Consider the following 23,070-nt stretch of genomic DNA (forward strand, 5'->3'; position numbering starts at 1 on the left):
TTGAAGCTTATTTCTTCCAGAAATGAAGCCACGGTTTAGCACATTCAAATCAAAGCAATTCTTATCACGTTCAACAAAGCCTTCTCTGCATCCTGAAAGTTGACAGGTGACAACAACTATCTCCGAACTTCCACAGTATTGGCAGGAAACAACACGGCTTATATAGGACACAACACTAGAAAGCAGAGAAAACGGAGCATATATATTGAACAGTAAAGAAAAAAAGATGAATTATGAACAACAAAATTCTGTAATGTTTGCTGCAGCACATCAAACAACTATGACAAGGTTTTATTACGTCTTTTTATTTTTAATTTTGGCGTTGAAAAGAAAGGAAAAAATTTATAATCAATTCATCTCTTAATAATGGCTATCATCAAAAGTATCATCATAAGCATACTCTTCTTGTACATCGTCATAATATACACCCAGATTATCTTCGCCTTCAGTGGCACAATCTGCTTCCCAATTATCATCCAAAGCAGGACTCCTGCAATCATCTGGCAATTTATCATCACCGGGAGTAGCAGCAATCGCTGATCGAGTTCGCTTTGAGTTGTCTGGGACAACCTGTTCAAACAAACGTATTCATACATGAATATACTTAAGGCAGGAATATGACAAAGATGAACCTGTTTACTGTCTTGCTCTTCTTCATGTAGTGTTAGGTTCTAAAGCCCGTAATAGCATATTTTACCCTCTTCCGCTGTTTTGTTTGCATACTTGGAAGACACTGAAGAGATTCATCATTACGCACAACCATTAAATTTTATATCTTTATCATATCATCCACCAGAATTAAGCTTGACTCTTTAGTTCACTTCACTTCTTTTAATTTGCAGAAAAATGAGTTGGCTGACACAAATAGGTGAATGAAAAAATGCCTTCCTATGATGCTATAACAGCAGCATAACATCAACCGACGATAAAATGTCATCTTTAAGGAATCGTTGCTCTCCTTTACACAGTAGAATTTGCCTTCTTGCTGAAAAATCAGATAGTCCTGGACCGACTTTATCGAGTAGCACCCCCAGTGTATGGGGAAAAAGAAAAGGAGTTCACAAATCTTTTGAGAATTATTGTCCCAAAGATATAAATATTCAGTGGGTTCAAAATGACAGAAAAGCATGAGCAGGGAGGACTGCATCATCAACTTATACCTTGACCATGTTTGTCATTATGCTCCACTGGAAATGGAGATGAATCAACATGTCAGAAAAATGCATCATACTTTCCTAACAATTTATGTATCACATAGCTGATGAGGTAGTTCAATTCACATTATATATTGGAATTCAGTAAAGAAACTAGAACAGGACTGAAAGGTGGACCTTTTTGCATACTACATTTGTCATGTGATGATCAGAAGTTCAATAAAAGATGCCACCCTTTTTTTTTTTAGCCATCTCATTGTATATAAGGTGAAAGACTTAGGTTAAGTACCAATAGAAAACAGCAGAGAATATTAGGGCATCAAAGATTCATAGTACTGTAAGAACTTCTCTAATGAATTTGATCAATTCTAAAGCATCTTTACATGTGCCAAATATTACGTGAAGCTAGTGAGTAATTACAAGGACCAGGAGTAGGCATATCAGGCGTGACAAGCTAGTAGTCATGATGCAGATATTCGTTGTCGGATTAGCCACAAGATCAACAGTAGGATCATCACAACCGAAGCTTTAGAAAATTGACAGAATGTACAGCAACTTATGAACCCCGACATAGTGAATGACAGAAAAACTTCCAACACAAAACAGATTTATTTTTTCTACTTAAAAATTAAGCAGTAGGCAAAAGGTTTACGCCAGCACAGGTTGCGATTTCTATATTAAGTTTGTCCATTGACATTATAAGGCCAACTGACACAACTAACATATCACTTCAACCTGAAGCCGAACAATTTGCTCCTTGAAATGTTTGGCAGATTAGTTGTACCATCAAACTATTGAATATGAAGAGTCAATAGAGTATCACTAAATGGAGATGAATAATGTGAAAAGCTCTTGACTTGCACTGTAAAACTGAATCCTGCATGTTTCACATCTGACACATTGAAGTTTTCCATGTGATCTTTCAATACATTTGACATTTTCAAGGCAGATTGACAGAAATAATAAATTACTTCAGCCCGATGATGAATATTTTTTCCTGGAATGGTTGCTTCGAACATCTGACATACATGTGGCGAAATACTGGAAAAATAATGCTATCACATTGAAGAAAGGCATCCAGAAAGGTGGTGAATAAAGTCATCAAAAGTCTTGCCCTTGGTAACCTTTTAGGTTCAAGGTCTTATATCTGGGTAATGCACATGAATTGACTCAAAGTTGAGGGGGCAAAAGGTTTAGCATCCCCTACCACCAGACTGCAAGCAGTATAGAATGGCAAAATGTGCAAAATCTTTTAATGAAAATTTTTAATGTGCAAAATCTTTTATGACAAGTCTATCCAGAGGAACCTACTTTTTTCTCCTTTCTTTCTCATATACGTTTCATTCTTCAGCCTCCACCAATATTCATATTTAGAGGTTTACAATCGAAGATGGTGATCCATTATAGATCTTGGTGATGGAGAGGGCACAAAAGACCAAGATCCCCAATTCTCCAACAAGCAGACACCAAACAAGGTGATTTTTCCAAATTTAAGATTGACGCCACCGATTAGATATTATGTCTCAGTTTAGTATGTATTCGAAAACCCCAAGCTCAGTAAATATATTTGTCACCAAGCTGCCAGCTTGATGATTTTCCAATGGTCATACTCTACTTACTGAATTATGTACTCTCATTAAAAAAAAAAATAAAAAAAAAACTATAGCTAGAACAGCAACATGCCAGATTGTTGGATACGCAAATAAGATTAAAGAGAAGGAAAACTACAACTAAAAGAGCAGCATATCCTATTGATGGATCAGGAAATGAGGAAAAGAGAAGAAAAACATACAGATTCTTCAAAAAGTTTGTCCAGAACATCATAGTTGATTTTAGAACTCAATCTCTGCAATACAAGAACAACGATGTGCATTAGTTCACAAATAAAGTAAGATACTCTAAGTAATGTCCAATAAGACAGATAAACAACAAAACAAAAAGGCCCAATATTTCGGTAGAATGAAGTGGATTAGTTTACGCTAAAGGTCATGTATAATGAATTTCACAAAAATTTTAATATAATGTAGTTTGCACCAAAAACATCATTCTTAAAGGCTGTAATATAGCCCCTGTTGACTACATACATTAAAAATTGCAACCTGTTTCCTATCAGTTTCATGAAGATTATAGAAACAAGCTGTTGAGTTAGGCATTATTATTCTCCTAAACTTTTGAATAGAAACCCTCAAAGTTCTTATTTTAAGCTTCAGGAAAGAATGACAGCTAATGGAACCAGTGATTTGAACCTAATTAGTAGATGATCTCAAGATCCACTAAATTAATGAGCAAAAAATCATGTGTAGAGATTCAAAAATAAATAAGAATTCAAGTGTAGAGGATGAATTCTCCACCAACTGGTACGTCTAGGCTATCAACCAGATTAAACAATTTGTACCAAGATTATTCTTCTCCAAACCAAAGTCAATCCCTCATTTCAAATTCATAGCGTGTGTGACTATCAAGGACCAGTAGCATTTTGCAATTAAAGTGGCAAGCAAAACATGTTGACGAAATACAACTTGTTCTTTCCTTTTTCCTTGCTCCATGACCTTCTGTACTTTGTCTATCTGTTTAAGGGATCAAGTTGCATAATTGTCTCAACATTCCAATTGTACATTGGTTTCTTAAATAATGACCACTCCTCCATGATTAAGAAACTCGTACAATCATCAAGAACTAACATCCAATAAATGCCTTTCATTATGGACCATCAAATGGATAAAACAGACTAAGGTTGCAAATTAAGGCAGCTGACATCCATTTCAACCAAAGCCTGTTGATTGCCCTCCAGTCCTGCCACGTCCTGATGCGACCAACAGTTATCTTGTTTGTTTTGAATTATTTTAGATTTATTTTAAGAGTTTTATATGCATTGGATCTGTTTAAATTTTAGAGTCTAGTAGGAAGCTACTCCTTCTTGGTCATCCTTTAAGGATTAGAATTTAAGTTGGATTATGACTTCGAATAATAAGGGAAGGACTCTGTCAATAAAAGGGGGCTCAGTTGTATGTTTCAGTTAAGCCTTTTGTCAATCAAAACTCGAGAATTTGCAGAGAGCTTTCAAGCTTCAATTCTGCCTTTGCTCTTTTATTTTCTTCCCCAATTACCTTAGCTGGAAATCATCAACATTTCCCATTTGCTACATCATGTCTGCTATTACAAGCACTAGTGCAGTGAAATACACAACTGGGAAACAGAAACTGGACAAACAAGAACTCCAAAGACAACTCATAATGGAAGTCTAATTCATTTGTTAAGATTTTTATAAGTTAATGTTCATTTTGGGTCAGTGAAGGCAGGAGTACTCTCATTGGTATAAAGGTAAAAAGAAACCCATTCCTTAAAACATATATGTTGAGGAGATGAACTAAAAATACACTTAAAGCTAACTTTATGATTTCTGGTCCGCATTAAGCTACTCAAAACCTTAGCCAGACTAAGCTAACATTACTAGCTAATACTAAATTTTAGTGAATGAGCATATATCCAGCACATGTTTCTTGTTGTTACTACTCTTTAGCTTCTCTTGCTCTGCACCAAAACAGCTTTCACTCTTCTTTGTAATAGCAGTGTTTCTCTTTGCTATGAAAGATACTGGTGAATCAGCAGACCAAGAGATTTTTGTGGCCACTTGAAGGCTAGTTTATTTATCAGCAAATTTACAGAAGTGTAATGCATAGCAGCACATCTCATCATGTGGAAAACCCACCAGTTAGTACTTGTCACACTTAAGATGCTAAATTTACAATGGAATTATCTTCATACAGCCCAACCCCAAAGGTGATTCAATACATATATCGTAAAAGAATAAAATGTCAACCTCCAACCAAACAAAACACTTTTTGTTGATGGACCTTCCAAAAAAATTGAGCACATAAAAATAAAATAAAAAAGAGTCAAGGAATTGACATAACTCCAAAAAAATGTGCTTACCTAGGTTTCCACGGGGATATGTATAACAGGAATTTTTTATCTTCATCTGGTTCATGTACATGCCACTCTCATGTGCTAATGACAGTTTAATTTGATCAAGAACAGGCTATGGTGTCTCCAAACACTACAAGTTCGTTTGTTTAACTAAGGCTGTTATTTGAATATCTGAACCTCAACTAGAAGACCCTTAGATGTTCTTCAGCTTTTCAAACTAATCAATACTCCCATTCTTTAGTACTTCTGAGCGCTTTTATCAAATAAGTAGCTGACTGCATAGACTCAAGATGTACAAAATAGATAGCTGTATTATAATGGACAATGATCTGAAGAAAAACCTAGAGTAAATTAGGAAACTGGGAAATAGTCCTTAGAGCATCTCAATGTTCTGAATGCTGAAGCCTAATTAAACATGACCAAAAAGGCATACTGCTTATAAAGGAAAAAACACTTGACATGAGGAAAAAAAAAATCATGCAGACCCCCAAAGGAAAATAGACAAGAAGTGTCACAACTTGGACGTCAAAGGATGGAGGTTATATTCTAACAAACTACAGCAGACCTTTTTTGCAGATAATTGGAAATATAGAAAGAAAATTTTCATTGAATAAATTCCAACTACAAGTATGAAGGGAGAATGGCTTACCAAAAAAAAATGTGCTGTTTATGTGGTACTTACAGAAACTGCAGACAACGAGAGCTAATAGTGTGCAAGACTTGACAAAACAGACAAGAATATGGTACTTAACAACTGAACAAGTTCTTATCTACTTCAATGATTCTTTCTAGAAACAAGGACTCAAGTTCCTAAATCACTATACTTCATAGTCTGAAAGAATCTTCAAATCCTGAAACATCTCCTCTATCTTTTTTTTTTCCAAGCTTCCCTAGAAACACTAAATATGCTGTTACCAGCACTCATCTTTGATTGGTTTGACTTCTGCTACTTGGACAACATGCTAATGTAACTAATTCTGAGACACACGTTGAAAGTTATTTGTCTTCCAATAATTGTTAGAAAATTTCAGTCTAAGTTGAACATTTAATCGCCTATATAAAACCATTTAGCGACTCCCCCAGTGTACACTGTCTCTACAAAAGTGAGTATACATATCATCAGAAGACATTTCTATTTTCTTGTATAACTATATAGCTCTATGGCAGAAACAAACTGACAGCACCAAAAATGGTTCCAGTTTCAATATAAAGAAATCTCTGATAAACAATAAAAATTTGAAACAATCAATATGGTATTCCTACATTTCCTTGTGTACCTTTCTAGTCAACATTTGTCTCGTGGCCTCTGCAGCTGTTTGAGCAGGACCCAAATTCCTCAGTTCTGCTGCTCGTTTTTGTTGTCTCTCCTCCAAATGACAGCAAAGCATGATATATAATTTTTCAAATCACAATAAAAACAAAGTACTCAGCACTTTATAAAAGAGAAAAGGTAACTATACCACATCCAGAAATATTAAATACAGAAAATGCAACAGAGAAAAACAGAATGTAATGATCTGCCACTTCTTGGAACACGGGGAAATTCAAAATCACTTGCTGAAGAAAGTTCATATACTTTTTCTTTAAAGTGATAAAAAGAAGAGGGAGGATTATTGAGTGGAAATGCTCCTCTGATAAGAAGAAAAGAGAGCTATAGTAAGATTGTTTCCATATTTCTTTGCCTAAATTATCCACACTAAAAAATATAAAAATTTACTGCAGTTGGAGCATCCTGACTGTCTCAAATTTGAAGAGGCTATCATCTGTGGTTTTACAAACTTACACATCAAATGACTACATGGACAAATGCCTTTCCAGGCTTTCTCAATTTAAGTGGATCAGCACAGCTAATTTATTAGAGCCAACTTTGTCCTCTCAAATGACTACATGCACCATCTTTGTCCTCTCAACCACATAAATCTCGTAATAAACATGAAGCTAGCAGTTGCAATGTCCACATCCAATAATGTAGCCCCGAATCAACTCATTGATTTAAGTACCTTGGGATGGTTTAGGTCAAAAACAACTCCACCATAGATTACTTGTTCAGACTTAAACTACAGTTCTTATTCTGCATATTTTATCAGCACTAGATCTTTAAACATATGAATTTAATGCATGTGTCAGTGTAGGAAATTTAATGAAAATCCCAAAAATTGTGGCCAATGGCCATATGCATTTTGTAGTTTACATACAAAATGTAGATGTATCAAAATTTTAATAACCCCACCCAAAGTGGAGATGGATTAGCATTAAATAACCAAACATAAAGCTCATGTAGGACAAAGCCAAAATTCGAGTATAACAGGGTCAGAAGTAGCAATACATCAAGTCTCTCTTCATGCAAAATCAATGAGAAGAAGACAATGGAGTGACACTTGGTAGATTTCTAAGCCAAAATGCTGGTACTAGAAAACTGAGGATTGGATTCTCCAGGAACTATTAAATTGATGATTAGCAACATTTCACACCAGATTAACAATCGGCAATCTTTTTCAAAGTCTTCATGGCAATTGGTGCATAACTGTTCAATCAGGAAATGACAATACTCAAATTTTTCATGCATCAAATATGTGAGATTGTTACAATGGCATAATGCTTACTAAGAGCTAAATTTAAGTTTAGGCCAATGTGAAGAAGTTGCTAGGCTAGTTTGTTAATTCAATGGCTAGGATAACAGCAGAAGAATCAGAAAAAATCAGTCAACATCTCTACCTAACAGATCATAACTACAGTAGGTAGCCTGGATATATAGAACAAATTAGTTCTCATACTTATAACTAGGGTAAATTTTACTTTGGCCTCCAGTGGTTTGGCACCTTTTCACCTAACCTTCTTATGGTTTCAAAAACTATAAATAGCACCCCTCACCCTGGCTGGAAGAAAGTGTCAAAGTAACTGGAAGAGTCCTCTATAAGAGAACCAGCTGAAATCTCAAGATTACCCCAATCAAAAAACTAAATTGACTGTAGTTAAAAAATAATTCCCTCTACAAAAAAGATCCCCATTGAAAAGCAGCAGACAAGTTTACCCCCACTGAAAGACTAAAATGACTGTAGCAGCCAAGATATATAAGTGTAGGGTGATTACACTTTAGCCCCTTGTGATTTAACTCTTTTTTACTTAACCCTCCTATAGTTTCTGTTATGCATAGAACAAATAATTCTTGTCTTGACAATTGGGGTACTCTCGACATTTCAGTTGGCTCCACTATGGAGGACAACTCCATCACTTTGACACTTTAGTCCAAAGCACGGGGGGCTTATGTATAGCTTTTGAAAACCATAGAACGGTTATGTGAACAAGCACTAAACAACAGGGAGCTAAATTGTAGTTTACTCTTTTAATTAGCATATGTCAGCATCATGGAATCCCATAACAGAAACAAGTCAGATCCTTGTACGCTCACCCTTCTTAAATATGACACATTAGATATATAGGCATGCTGTAGAAATCGTCAGAAAACTCTAAATTCAGCCTGGGAGAATATCATTTAAGTGAAGCATACAGCATAAACAAGGGACAAGAACAAAAGACATGGCTGAATGCATACTTAGTTGAAATGACTCAGAAAGTCAATAATCACAAATAGTAGACATTCACAGGAGGTTTCAAAAGTCTAACATAAAGAAACTTTATGAATTATAAAAGAATTTTTGAAACACTACCTTTCTAGATTTTGCCACAGCTGCTGAAGCTGCTGCAGCAAGCTTCTGTGCAGCTTGCATATCCTCAGAACAGTTCTGCAAATTCGCCTCAAAAGCTTTCCTTGCAGCTTCTGCAGCTGCTTCCTTGGCTGCTTGCTCCTGTATCAGTTGACACCAGAAATTTCTAATATGTACCAATGAAAGTTACTTTCTGGTGAAAATTTTGCTAAATGTGGTAATATAAGAGGCAAACCTCCAAAGAATAATTGCAAAAATTAAATAACATGATAAAAATAGCGATTAATTTTGAGAGGATTACTGGTCCAAGATTCTCGGAAATTTGTTTCACACTTACACTCTAATATAGACATAAATCTGCATGCAACATTTTGATAGAAAATATAATAACCAAAAGCTGCTTCTTTAGACCAAAACATTAATTTTCCACGAAGACATATAAAAATTATATCTTGACCGTTTTAAAACTTCAGAAGGATAATTCTTGTAATAATGCTCCAAAATATTCTTAGAGAGCTAGAGATATAGAAAGGTCATTTAAAATATTTGTATACATTGCTCTGAATAACAAATTCAACATCACCTCAAGATATTCTTTATTCATTTCCTCCCAAATAATCTTCTTGTAGTGCTTCTCCTCCTCATTGTGAAGGTACCCATCCACCTGCCCAAAGTTGCCATGGGGAAGTAAGAATATTTTATAACTCCAAAGTGCAAATATTTGACAAAGTGAGGAAGACCAAAAATCATATCTGACAGACTATTCTTGCTTATATATCAAGGGACAAAAGCCAAAGAGAGGAGAAAAAAAAGAAGAAAAGAGAAGAAAAGGGGCATCAGGGTGGAAATGATACTATGCAAAAGCAGGGGTGTTAAAGAATGAGAAAGTACATGTCTCAGCTTGTTACTCGATAAAACACGTGACAGCAAGTTATACGTGTCCGCCAACAATATAGAAAAATTTTGAAACTAGCAATTCCGGTATCAAGTAGTGAAGTAACTTCATAATTATTTTGTAAGCAACATGTGATCACAAATAGAGCCAAAAATAAGGTAAGATGAAATAAGCATATTGCCAAAGATGAAATAGGGTTATTAGGATCAACCAGAAAGAGGTTGCATGCCTTAGAATCAGTAACAAATACAGATCTTCAGAACAACATTAAAGTCATAAAGTCAGAACGGTAAACATTGCATAATAGCCACTTAGGATGAAGCAGCACAGATAAATGTTGAACAAGGTTGCTATGAACTAGTTTACGTCACTCATTCAAACCATTAATCTGTAGGACGTCTCCTATACAATATCTTCCACGAAAATAACCGGTGCACCATGAGACCCACTAAAAAGGGAAAGAAAAGTATCTGAGTTTGAACACCAGAATTAAATGTAAAGAATAAAAGAAGGCGTGTAGCCTTTTATGGAAGGTTAATAGAATAAGCAGAGCTTTTCTGCAAAATGCATTACATGAAACAAATGGAAACACTGATTTTTCACGAAAGCACATTTTGGAGGCAGATCTCAAAATAAAAAATAAAAAGCTTTTCTAGATGGGAAGCTCAGGTTCACAGAAATTTTTTCTGAAGATTGCAAATTGAGGAGAAAGAAATATATTAATTGGTATTTTATGTGCAAGAAAACCTACAATCTGGCTCTGTTATAATGTTGGAAGATTCCTGCAGAACCGTATGCCTTAGGGACCCTTTTGAGTGAGCCAGAACACACAGGGGATGGGGCAAAAGACTGCTCAAATGTTGGGGCACGTCCACAAGAAGAGAGAAGGTATCTCTGATTCTTGAGTATGCTTTTGTGTGTTATCCTGTTTCCTTTGTGGTATTTTTGAAATTTTTTTGGACTGAGAGAAGTAAAAGAAAGTTTTCAAACAGGAGATTTTAATGAACAACAAGCGAGTGCAGAGTTTTCAAATACTCTAGTCTGTTATCAATAAACTACCCGGCACAGAGTAGTTGCCAATTTTGCCAATTAAGAGACTATGTGAGAATGAGTCTGGTTCACATCCTTTTAGCGGGTGGCACCCATAGGGGACCTTGAAAATATAACACAACCTATCAATATTTATGCTTCTAAGAAAGACTTGGAAATTTTACATTTGAATTGGAAATAAAGAAAGTCAGGTGCTAACCAGTCCGTTGCAAGAGACTAGCAAAAAAAAGGGCACTTCTACACCTCTACAAGTGTTCCTAGTCTGTAGAGAACTATAATTTTGTATTCACATAACAAAGCTGTGCCCACAGCTGATGCCTATTTTACATATCCACTTATGATTACAATCAAGCTCAAAAAACAAAATTAACTAAATCAATAATTTTACTAGATGAATGTATTCCCAAAGTCAGCCTCCATTTATTTCTATCCAACGTGTCAATTGTCCTTTTCTTTCTAATTCTAGAACAAAATCACAATGATAAACCAGCAAACGAATGGTTCCATTTGAAGAATCTCAATAAGGAAAAGTTACAAACCTCAAGATCGTCAATATCAGAAAAGCTTTCTGATTCATTGCAGCCATCAGGAGTTCCAGAGTCCATAACAGTCAAATTATTTTCATCACTTTCCTGATTGGATGGAATCCGAGAGACAGCACCTAAAATTATGAGACAAAAGTGATCATTTTATGTGTTTAGCAGCAGATATTCGACTTTAAAATGACGTCCCCTAGCTAAAGAAAATGCTTCAGTACCTATTGCTTCAGACTCTGTTAGCTGTGAATTTTCAATTCCACTGCCATTCTGGATTTTCCCTTCTTTGACAGACTAATGACAAAAAAGAGGAGAATATTTAAAAGAAAAAGAAAAGATTCCGAATAAATAAGGGTTAAGATCAACAAAATACTGAAAGCAATATTAAAAGGCAAATTGAGATTTTTACTGAGAAGATGCATTGACCCATCTATGCATCTCTCTCCAAGAAAAGTTTCTATGCACAGAGCTTAGTATGACAAACTATCAATCAGACTAACAGCATGAAAATCATACAGAAAGACACCACATTAAAAGAGAGATTTCACAATGGTATAACCGATTGTTCTAGCTATAGTAATCAAATGACAAAACACAAGAAATAAATTTGGTTTTTCCAAAACAAAAAGGACTTGCTATTACGAGCAAGTTTTGTAATCACCATTACTGCATCTCACATATGCCATCAGAAATGAGGCACCATTTAAGGTGAAATTAATTCTATTTTTTCTCTAGACCATCGATTTCGTTATACAGCTCCACAAATTTACCTGCATACATTCTGCTAGTTCCTTAAATGAAAGAAAAACCAGCATGTCATGATGTTCTGACACCTAATGGAAACCTGATTCTGTATTCCTGGTGGATTTCAGTTTTCTAATGGTTTAAAATCATTTTGATGCAAAATTTCATGTCAATGAAATGTCAGAATGGCTACCACATCTCTACAGTTTATTAAAATAAACATAAAATTTGATCTGAAAGGTATGGTCTAATCTGTAGTGCAAAACTAGATCTAATTTATCGATGTTCATTCACACAACTTCCACCAGAACAAGAAATTGAAGATTCTAGTCTGAACAAATATAGTTATGCTAATGAATCTTCCACGGTCATGAAAGACAACAGATATTTGTTTAAAAAGGAAAACTCTTCACTGTGCTAGTGCCAAATGTCCTGTTATATGCAAGCTCCAAAGGAAACATTATTCTTCCTTTTGATTGTTGGTATACTCTTAACATCCATCCTGTAATGCATATGGGATCCAAAGAACTCATAGACAGCCAACACAATTAATGACCAAAATTTCAACCAAGTGCATGGAGCATGAGATTATCCTAACTTTATCATTCCAGGTAATATGAGTACCTAAAGAGCACAATAAAATCCATTATATGAGGATCCCTGAGATTAAAGCACCTAATGTTAACAGCTTGAGTCAGAACATTAGAGTAATGTCCCTAAAAATGGCAATGTTTCCACTCTAATTAGTATTCAGCCTAATCAATCTACTCCATGTTTCAAGGATTTGTACCATGGACACAATTCAATGACCTCTAAAAGGTCGCAGAAAAAAAACTATGAAAAGATCATAATTACATTCAAATCTTTATTGTTGTTTTCATCTGATGTTATAGTGCAATTTGTACAAGCAGCTTCCTTGGCCAATAGCCTTTCTCTTTCAGCCCGTTGAAAAGCTGGAGGCTCTGATCCACCATCAAGTCCTCCAGAAAGTTGAACGAACTGCATAAAAAAATAGGTATAAATACAAGCAACAATTTCAAATTGACCATATTGGAAATGATAGGTGAAAGAAGCAAGTACTTACATCACTATAGCAACTTTCACAAAGTCCATGGGCAAAGGGAGGCTTGCCACTGCCCTTATGTTCACATAGCAATTCAGCTTTCTCAGATACTTGTGACCCAGAGAATAGTTGTTTATTTAACCTCTCTTCTTTCTCAAGCTCCTCTGCTCTCATGTTGAACTCCTCAATCTATTATTAACATTTATAAAAGCATGACAAAAGAATTGAACCATTTCAAATCAATAAAAATATGAAAAGGAAAGCGAGTGGAATCTAATAATGAATAGAAAATACCAACATCTATAGCAGGCATGAAGCAGAAGTTACGAGAAAATTGCTAACTTGTGTCTAGACAATGGTACAAATGTATAATTTCTGAATGATGTTTTAGTAGTTGTAAAGGACATAAATAGTAGCATGCATGGCAGCCTGCCATGTTTTCCTAGCAACAAGAATTGGGGTATACAATACTTGTCCATGTAATGAGATCTTAAAAACAATTTAAAGCTCTTGCAATTAATAAAGTTGTAAATTCTCAACATCAGCGGTAGTAGAACTGTAAACAGTACAAACCGTTAAACTCCCAGACTCTGTATTCTCAAATTCAATCAACCGCTTTGTCAATGTTGCTTCACAAACATGTACAACCTTTATCTGGAGACAATCAAACAATTTTGTTGCATAAATGACATACAAGATACAAAATAAAAATTGAAATAGAATTACATTAGCTGGAGCTTTCCATAATAGTAGTAAGGAAAATAAGGAAGTTAAAAATTGTAAAATGTTGGATGGAAGAATGAAACGCAACACACAAGCATCAGCTGAGCATAAAAATTTATGTGCAAATACCAAGAAATAAGAACAATTTTCAAGCCAAAAACTGAATGAAGGGAATAATCTACTAGAAACTGTAGAACAGGTTCAAGGATGACGACACATACTAAAAAGGTATGCTACTAAAGACACTGATTCTGCAAACCCATGATTTAAGCAGTAGAAGATTTACAACTTTAACACAAGAAGTTGAAAGTTGCACCCCACAAAACATATTTAGATCCAGGTAAGACACATCATATCGTCAAATCAAAGTAGAATACCAGTTGATTTTGACTTACTATGTCTGATTTTGAACACTTAAGTCCATGTGAAAGAGCAGATATGTAGAGTGCTGCTCCACACAGCCCACTTGGTTTTCTCCCAGTCTGATAGCAATTTAAAAATCATTGTCACAACTGGGTAATTGTCGCATCATTACCAGTGACACTCACTTGCAATTCGCATTAGTAAGGGTCAAGGTAACAAATAAAACTTACACATGTAAAATGTGATATCAAACCTGCATCCAATCTCGTTTCATGCTAGCAACAATATGAAGTGCAGTCCTGGAAACAATAGGCTTTCTTCCACCAAATAGACCTATAATAGAGATGGTTAATGATGCTCTAGGTTGACTTCATCTTTTAGTACAGCAAAAAGGCATTAAAATGATATGTAATTTTGAGTTAAAATATTCTTTAATCTATTTCTTAACTTCATCTCCACAATTATCCTTATCAAACATTGTGCCATTGCATCATTTCCCTTGTACAAATTTCATATTTGTTTACTAATCCTACTTGAGAATTGTCATACAAGTGATCAAAGCTTTCAATACAGAAAAACACTCTTTTCAGGGAATGTCTTTCTTTTCTTGCCCCATTAAGCATCAGGCAGCTGCCAGAAGGGAGCAAAAGAAGACATTATAAAGGATATGATTCTGATGGTTTCAAAAATTTTATAAATTTCCAATCTTGTTCTTGAAAGATGGCTAATTTAAACAAGGTTAAGAGATCACAAACATTAAAAAAGTGAACAGAATAAGTAGAAAACAGAAAACAATAGATGCAAAAGTTACTTACGGTCAGTGAACCTATGAATGAAAAGACTAGGGTCCACAGGTTTTTGAACAATTGGGTGTTCTTCCAGGCTTAGAAGTTTACAAAGCTGCAAAAACACAGCACCTAGAATATAACTGCAACAAAAAAATAACCAGTCAATGACTTTGCAGCATATCGACATAATAGCCTGAGGATTTCAGTCACTCACACAGTCCCAAAAATCTCTATAAACAACCATCACTGCCTCTTTCACAAAATGGATATTTCAGACATTGGACCATAGAAAACAGCAAGAATAATATATTGAAAGATTTAAACAATGTTTCTTAATGAAATGTAAGCCTCAAACTGCTAAAACTTTCAATAACAAGTTATTTGACATCTCAATGGTAAACAAGAAGCAATTCCTAATGAAGGGGAGGGATGGGTTGGGTGGTAAAGTGGGAGCAATTTTAAGTAGAATGTCCTGGGTTCAAGACGTCCCACTTACAAAAAAAAAAAATTTTAAAAAGTCTATATATACAAGCTACGGATAAATAAAAAGCAATTCCTAATGATACAGACATTAGTCAGTAGCATTTTCAGATTTCCCCTTAAACTGAAAATAACAACTGTCAAATAGGATAAATAACAGAAATGTGAATGCAGGATGTACAAGCTACGGATGAGAACTAACCAATTAGATTTATATCAAATTCCAGATTCTGTCCACTTCCAAGCTTGAGCTGACCTTCCAATTTTAAACTCGATGAGATCCACTAATTTGCAATTTCTGTTGCCAGTCATATCGCTCTTCCCCCAGACAAGTGCAACTTTCAATTGTTTGTATTTTTAATGCTTGAGGCAAACAATATAAGCAACCACACAAGAGAAAAGATCACAGGGATTATTGCCTTCCCTTCACCCATTCTTTTGATCAAACGTAAATTCAAACCCCAATATGACAGCTACTTTAAGGAGAAGCCCACAAAAAAGTAAAAAGGTACCCCATTAATTATGTGAAACCAAAACGCCATTATAAATTTAGCCTAGATGATTCAAGCTAATCAAAACATGTCCACAGATCTGATTGCAGAAGCCACTAAAATCTCGATGGATCAAGGTGCAAATAATGTGACTAAATAGAAGATAATGCCCTGGAAATGTCAAGAGTGAAAAAGATTGCTTACACGTTTATCCTCAAGTATTCTGAGAAGTCAATGAGAAGGTAAGGCTTTTTGTTTTCCCTGCAAAAGGAAAAAAGATATATAGATTAAATATTGCATATCAGGATCTAAATTTGGATGTTCACACCTAGGGCTGTTAAACAAAACAAGCAGCTTGAAAACTTGATTGAGCTCGACTCGATAAGGCTCAAACTCAGCTTGTCAATTTTAGTAAATGAGTCGAGTTCGAGCTAGAAATTTACTTGATTAATTAACGAGCCGAGTAAGCTCGAATTGTTTATTATTCGAGTAGCTCGCTTGGGCTCGATAAGGAAGGGCATATATGTCATTTCACAAGTCAAAAGAATAGAAACTGAAAAATTACAGGTTTTTATTGTGATCAATTCGCACGATCTCGAGCTCGAGCTCATGTGAGCTCGGCTCCTTTGTGATAAACTAGTTGAGCTCAAGCTCAAGCTCAAGCTCGAGTCACATGTCCCATTTGGCGAGCCGAGTCGAGCACACTTCAAGGCTTGTCCGCTTAGTTGAGCAAGCTCGAGCCTGGCTCGAGCTAAGCACGAGTTGAGCTCGGCAGTCAAATACTCGGCTCGATTAACAGCACTATTCACACCATACGTAAATCAAAGTGTCTTAGAAAAGGAGGACAGCAACTACAGTTCATATTATCAAACAACCATGTGCATTATTTCTCTGTGGCATATAAAATAGCAAGTCATAATTGCAATCTCAAACAGAAAAGACATCTCATATTTTGTCATGTCCGAGACCAGGAGTTTACAAGAAAATTTAAAGCAACTGCTAAAGGGCTATCAAGAGATGTTAAAGTAATTAAAGGATAGCATAGGTTTTAAGAATTGAAATATTTTCCATTGACCTCCCAGTAGCAAAGGCTGATCCTGTTCTTTTGGCAAGGATTCACCTGGAATTCTTTAAAAAGATTGATGATGTAATAAGCCACTATATAATTTCATCTAGTAGCATTAAAAATCTGTTTGACAGGATATGTTCCCCACATAGTGGAAAGTCAGGTGGAGTTACAGTATCTATTTTCTCTCATATACTATTCTGACATATCAAAAGATCATGTCACATGGACCAAATTTTAAGCATAACGCATGCATGTAAAACTGGCATTAAAGGCAAGGCAGTCAGTACAGGTTAATGACTACCTAACAATTCCTGTTGATTAGTTATATAAAAGAAGGTTCAATATCTTAGGTATAGAATACTATTTTCCCTCTTTTCACAAATTTGAACTACATATTCTGCTATATAGAGATCAAGGAAGATATTTTATTCATGCAATCATTGCTATGGACGGAAATGAGATCCAATACACAGGAGGAAAGTCCCTATATTTCCATTTTTGTTTCTGTTTTGGACCATTTCCTTTTATGCCCCTGCACCAAGGAGAATGAGCTAGATATATTGCCACCATAATTTCCTTTTAATCAACTGAAAAACATAAAATCCATTTGCTAAATGGAATCATCTCTTCTCTTTATAAGTAGCAATTGGGTAGCAGATGTTGCCGTCGTAGAACTAAAATGAAGTAAAAAAATTTATTTATCCTTCATTCAAACTCATTTTACTCTTTCATGCAGCACATAAAAGTAAAAAATGATTCTCGTAAGTTTTACATATACTGACAGTATCTCGATTCCTCATAAATAACTGGATATTCCAAAAAAGCATGTTATCACGTAGATAATGTATTACACAAGGATAAATCTTTTATTTGACCTTGAAGTCTCAAAAGCATTCAATGTCCAAGGGTCAAAAGGAGTTTAGGCAACAGATCTAGAGAGACAAACAGTTAGCAGAGAAGAAGTATAATGTTAAAAGGGAGTTGCTTTGATTCTAAAACATGACATTGTCTATAACCAAATATTAAGAATATAATTTTGTCTTGTCATTTATCAACTGAGTTTTAAGCAAGATTAAAGAGCTCAATTCATCTATTTCCTAATGCCTACTCATACTGTAATGACTTTTTGATCCCAATTCAACTACCTTTTATTAAATGACTTTTCGTACCCGATTTGGCCAACTTCAACCTTTCACTGCAGCTTCTCACTTTTGTCAGTTTTGCGGAACTAACTGTCACAAGGATGCAAATAGGGGCGGAAAAGTGCATACATTTTGGGAAAGGTTGCTATCATGTTTGGACGTCTTAAAAGGGAAGTAGTAATTCAAATCAGGCCAGAGCGATTTTTAAAAAAAACTACAGTCTTAAAATAAGTATTGAAAAGAAAAATAAAAACTTTCTACTCTCTTGAATGAAAAAAGACCATGCAACAAATGCAAGTTTACTAAGTTGGTCTTGCATCCTAGGTGCTATGCGTGAAATTAATTTATGCAGGTTAAAAACAATTTTCCACGAGGTTTAGATTTATTCAACATAAACTTTATTGCTGAAGGTTGGGAAGCAAGCAAAAAAGTCTCAAGGTTTGAAAGGAGAAGAAAACATTTATCTGACAACTACCCTTCCATAAAAGGGGTTGTGGATACTACTGTATGAACATCAGACGCTGGATATCTCATGTGCAGACTTGTTGAAGTAGTATTTCTGTGAGTACTCGTAATGGGATGATGCAGAAAATTTTTTATTCAAACATTAGTTGGTCATGTATTAGCAGATGGTATATATATGGGTCCTCGATGTATTGCCACTAGAAATCAAGACATTGGGATTGAACTTGCAAATTTCATGTTCTATCAAGGCAAGCCTCAGGGTCAGTCCTGGAGGCAACAATGACTGATATAGCCAACTACAAAAACATCCATGAACAGAAGTCCCCAAAGTATACCTATATCTCTGTTTTGTATGATACCAGAGATGATATTACTCTTTATACATGACTTCTACTTATAGTCGTCCTCCTCTCTCAATGAAGAAATGCTATATTTTCTGCTCAACTTCAAAAACATAACAGACAAAAAGCATTTCTCTTCTTCATCCTAAAGATTTCCATCTACTGTCCATGATAAGCCTTTCGTAAGGGATAATTTTTCCATTTTTATCAGAAAAATGGTTCAAGAAACAAAATGTTTTCAGATCAATTCCTCACCGACATGCAATATAAAGACAAGCAGCCTCAACTTGCTCTTTTCTGCGGCCCCTTGTGAAATTCCGCTCAACTGCAATCTGAAGTTTGGTATTTGTTAAATTCCAAAACAACAATAAAGTCTAGCATTTTCCGAAAAAGAGTCTCAATAGAAAAGCCATACTGTATAAAAGGCCAGAGCTGGGCGAGATATAGAATCACCACCATCAATACCCAAGGCATACATTATACTTTCTATACCATTATATGCTGCAAAGACAAAAGAAATCAGACAGCCGATGGGTGGATCTTGTTTAGCTTCCAGATCAATGACCACGGTGCATGAAGAAGATGATAAGAAGCACACAAATCATGCCTTTATTTGTTACTCTACTCTTTGTGTTTTTATTTCTGACTAATAGAAAGAAAGATAAAACAAGTGATAAACCTAACCAACAAAAGTTCCAAGTCATCCAGTTCACCATGTGCTAGTGTGATACCACATTTTACTCTCTATGATTAGGTCACCACATGCATGCATCTGAATGCCTCACATTTAAGGCTACTTTTGGAATATTATTTGGATGTTAAAATGGTTTTCCAATGAGTGCACCTTCTGTTTACTTCCATGCATTGAACCTTGTACTGCATAATTATACCTTTGTAAAAATGAATTTGACATGTTTGTTTTTTCCTGATTCAGAAAACAAAAGGCAAGTAATCCATAAATTTAGATACCTGTAATAGACAAGCACATCCACAAACCACACCAATCAAAGAGAGTACCTAAAGAAGTGCCTAAATCTCATCCTTCGAATAAGTGAATGAGAAAGAAACAGAAAATATACCTCCAGCCAATATTCTTTCACGTGATGCTGAGTAATCACTTTGAACAGTCTTCACATAATTTCCTGACAATTGACTCTAGAAATAAACTTAAGTTAGCCTAAGTAGGTGATAGTGGATCAATTTAATAACAGTCACCTCTCCACTATTCATGGTTTCTACAAGTAGAATTTCCTTAATCCGTTCTCTATTTCAATTCTTGTTTCTCTTCTAGTTTGCCTACCAAAAATCTATAACTGATTTCCATTATAACAGTGTGAAGGATGAACCAGATAGAGGTATCCACACCCAATTTTACCAAGGACCAGGACCAGACTACTTAGGTTCCTCCAGTTAAGCTCAGGCCCAGGCTCAAGCCTCTTGAACAGACATTCAGGTCAAGTTTGGATTCCATGACATCAATCCAGCCAATTAACACACCAAATGAGTATGGTAATATTATTGATCGTTAAATCTTCTCTATGGTCTTTTCTTTAGCCTACCAAGGGTTCAGTAACATAATTAGCCCTTTGAAACTGAGGCCACTTCTTACATTATTGTACTTGTAAGCAATCCTGAATCATCTTTCATTTCTGACTCTGCATGATATTGACCTGAAAGTTCATAAGACTGGAGCCAATCAGTCTAATGATTATTTTTACACCTTCAGCTTTATTCCCTTTACTGATCAGAAGCTGGTCTGGAAGCCTATCAAACGATGGACTTTAATGTGAATTCGACTTGCAAATCTTTACAGCAAAGTCATAGTTGTGTCCAGTGGCATAAAGTTGTTTGATATAAAGGTTTCTGTTCCATGATTTGCTTACATTCTATGGTTGGTCTGGAGGGATAAACTGTTCTCTCTGACTAGAATGAAAAACTGGGGTATGGTAGATAACTACACCTGTTTACTGTGTCGTTCAACAAATGAAACAGTATATTACTGTTTTTCATTGTAAATTTTCTTGTCAGATTTGGAGATAGGTGCAAGCTCTGAGTTTACTTTATAGAGGTGCTTCTCAATGGACAGATAAAATCTGATTGGTGGTGTACATGAATGCAGATTAGCCCTAACAGTGGCTGTTTATCAAGTATCTCATCCTAGGGATCGTGTAATCTGTCAAAGGATTAACAGGCCTTGCTCTGTTGTGTTTCAAAGAGTGATAAATGAAGTTAAGTTCCCACTGATGAATTTCACTAGAGTGGAGCATCGCAAGAGGAATTGGGAGCTGAGTATCAGTTGGGATTTGGATCAGCAAATCCTGTTAGTTTTCTCTGTACTCAGTAATCATTCTTTGCTTTCATAGTTTTGCTCTTAGTAGGTTTATGCTTGTAAACTGCAGTTCTGCTGTACTTATGGTGGCTTACCCCTTAGTTGCTCTTCTAATCATAAAGCTAACTCTTTTTGGTGTTAAAAAAAAAAAGAAAGAAAAATGATTTGTTCTTACAAGTATAATGCAGACTAAGCATATCAAATCGAGAGGCCATAATAGTCGAATGAGAATTGAATAACATAAACAGACAACAAAGACATTACAATGCTCAAAGATTTCACAGAACTGAAAATCATAAACTAAGCCCAATGCCGTGAAAAGGAAGCACACCTGTCCAGCTGCATTCTTTGAAAAGGTGGGTTCGCTAGAAAAATTATCCTCATCAAGAACTCGTCCACATAATGAACAACATCTACCGATTAAAAAATTAGACCAATTAGATGACAGTTTAAGCAGTCCTTTCCCAGGCACCAAAATCATTATCATCAAGAACTCATCCAAAATGTGAACAACAACAACGCATAAAACAAAACTTAAACTTTAAAATGTCAATAAAAAGGGCCCACCAAAATTGGTCCTCATCATGAACACATCGCAAAAATGAATAATATCTACATATAAACAATTGAAACAATAAGATAACAACAAAAAACAGCGGCCCTCTGAAAAGTACCAAAATCATTCTCATCAAGAACTTGTCCACCGAATCAACAGCAGGATTGAAACAATAAGAATGACACTATCGAAACATTCCTCTTCAGATCACACAATCCTCTATCTTCCAAACATCAATAATCTAGATGAGCCCTAATAGACATCCATATGTACAAAATAGTAAATCATCAAAAAAAATTAGTAAAAGGGTTTAAGAAATGAGCAAATTTAGGATTAAAAAGGCCTTACATCTTGCCATCAACATAGTCTGGCCGCTGAATATTTTTTGCACAATTACTGCACCAAACCATTCTTCTTCAGCAATCTGAAGAACCCATTAAACCAAAACCAAATGTCGATCAATCAAATCAAATTGAAATCAAAATGCAAACAGTATAATCATCGTTAAAGAATACTATAATTGTTGTCGGACAAAATGACACGAACCTTTGCAGGGTGAATATGATTGATACCTCAGCTTTTGATATCTAAAACAAGTGAGAAAATTTTCTGTTTTGGCTCTCAAGGATTGCCATCTGACGGATGGGGTTTTAGGGTTTTAAATTCGCTGATGGACCAGGACAGAGCAATGAAGCCTAGAGGAGCCAAGGTGGGGAACGAGCGAGGCAAAGTTTAACTGTAAAAGGGATGGAGGGAAAGTCTCTTGCTGCTTTGCAGTGCGTTAAATACTGCTATGCTTTGCTTTTATTTATTTACTTTTTCACATTCTTCTTTTTTTATTTTCCCTTCCAGCTTTTACTGTGTGGAATGTGAAACCCGAATTTTCCTGTCTTTTATTTGCTTAAAACTATTTAATTGGGTAATATTATTAATTATTTTACTAGTAGTTTAAATACTTCATTTATCTCTTTAGGATCTGATATTAATGTCCTACCTTATCCTAATCGCATGACAGTGGGAAGTCATATGAGGGAGTTAACTAAGTTAGTGGGGAGGTTGTGGAGTTAGAATTTTATGTAATTATCCAACTACTACTAAAACTGTCCATAATTGTTAGACTACACTTTATATTTAAGTAGTGCTTTTGGCACGCTTTATGTGTGTGTTTATTCTAAAAATATATATTTTTGGATGTAAGCGGATAAAAGGGTATACATATATTTAAAAAAAAGTAATAATCAGTTTGGCACACTTTACGTGTATGGTTATTCTAAAAATATATATTTTTG

General features: G+C 35.3%; 1 protein-coding gene across 2 annotated transcripts; it reads right to left on the reverse strand.

Annotated features, from left to right (window-relative positions):
• Positions 1-268: 268 nt before the first annotated feature.
• Positions 269-22,516, reverse strand: LOC113775382 (transcription factor IIIB 60 kDa subunit). Of its 2 annotated transcripts, XM_027320230.1 has the most exons (20): positions 22,328-22,516; positions 22,130-22,205; positions 21,557-21,638; positions 19,976-20,051; positions 19,312-19,397; positions 19,152-19,228; positions 16,084-16,140; positions 14,936-15,048; positions 14,374-14,453; positions 14,153-14,239; positions 13,608-13,688; positions 13,056-13,223; positions 12,827-12,970; positions 11,449-11,521; positions 11,231-11,352; positions 9,330-9,410; positions 8,750-8,887; positions 6,359-6,448; positions 2,947-3,000; positions 269-570 (listed from the first exon to the last, which is right to left on the reverse strand). In XM_027320230.1, exons 2-20 carry the CDS (start codon positions 22,189-22,191, stop codon positions 361-363), a joined length of 1,881 nt encoding a protein of 626 aa, XP_027176031.1. In that variant the 5' UTR covers positions 22,192-22,205; positions 22,328-22,516; the 3' UTR covers positions 269-360. The 2 variants fall into 2 exon arrangements, with proteins under 2 accessions (XP_027176031.1, XP_027176032.1); XM_027320231.1 differs by lacking the exons at positions 19,312-19,397; positions 19,976-20,051.
• Positions 22,517-23,070: the final 554 nt, after the last annotated feature.

The sequence above is a fragment of the Coffea eugenioides genome, chromosome 6 (genome assembly GCF_003713205.1).
Source record: "Coffea eugenioides isolate CCC68of chromosome 6, Ceug_1.0, whole genome shotgun sequence".
In the NCBI taxonomy this organism is placed as follows: Eukaryota; Viridiplantae; Streptophyta; class Magnoliopsida; order Gentianales; family Rubiaceae; genus Coffea; species Coffea eugenioides.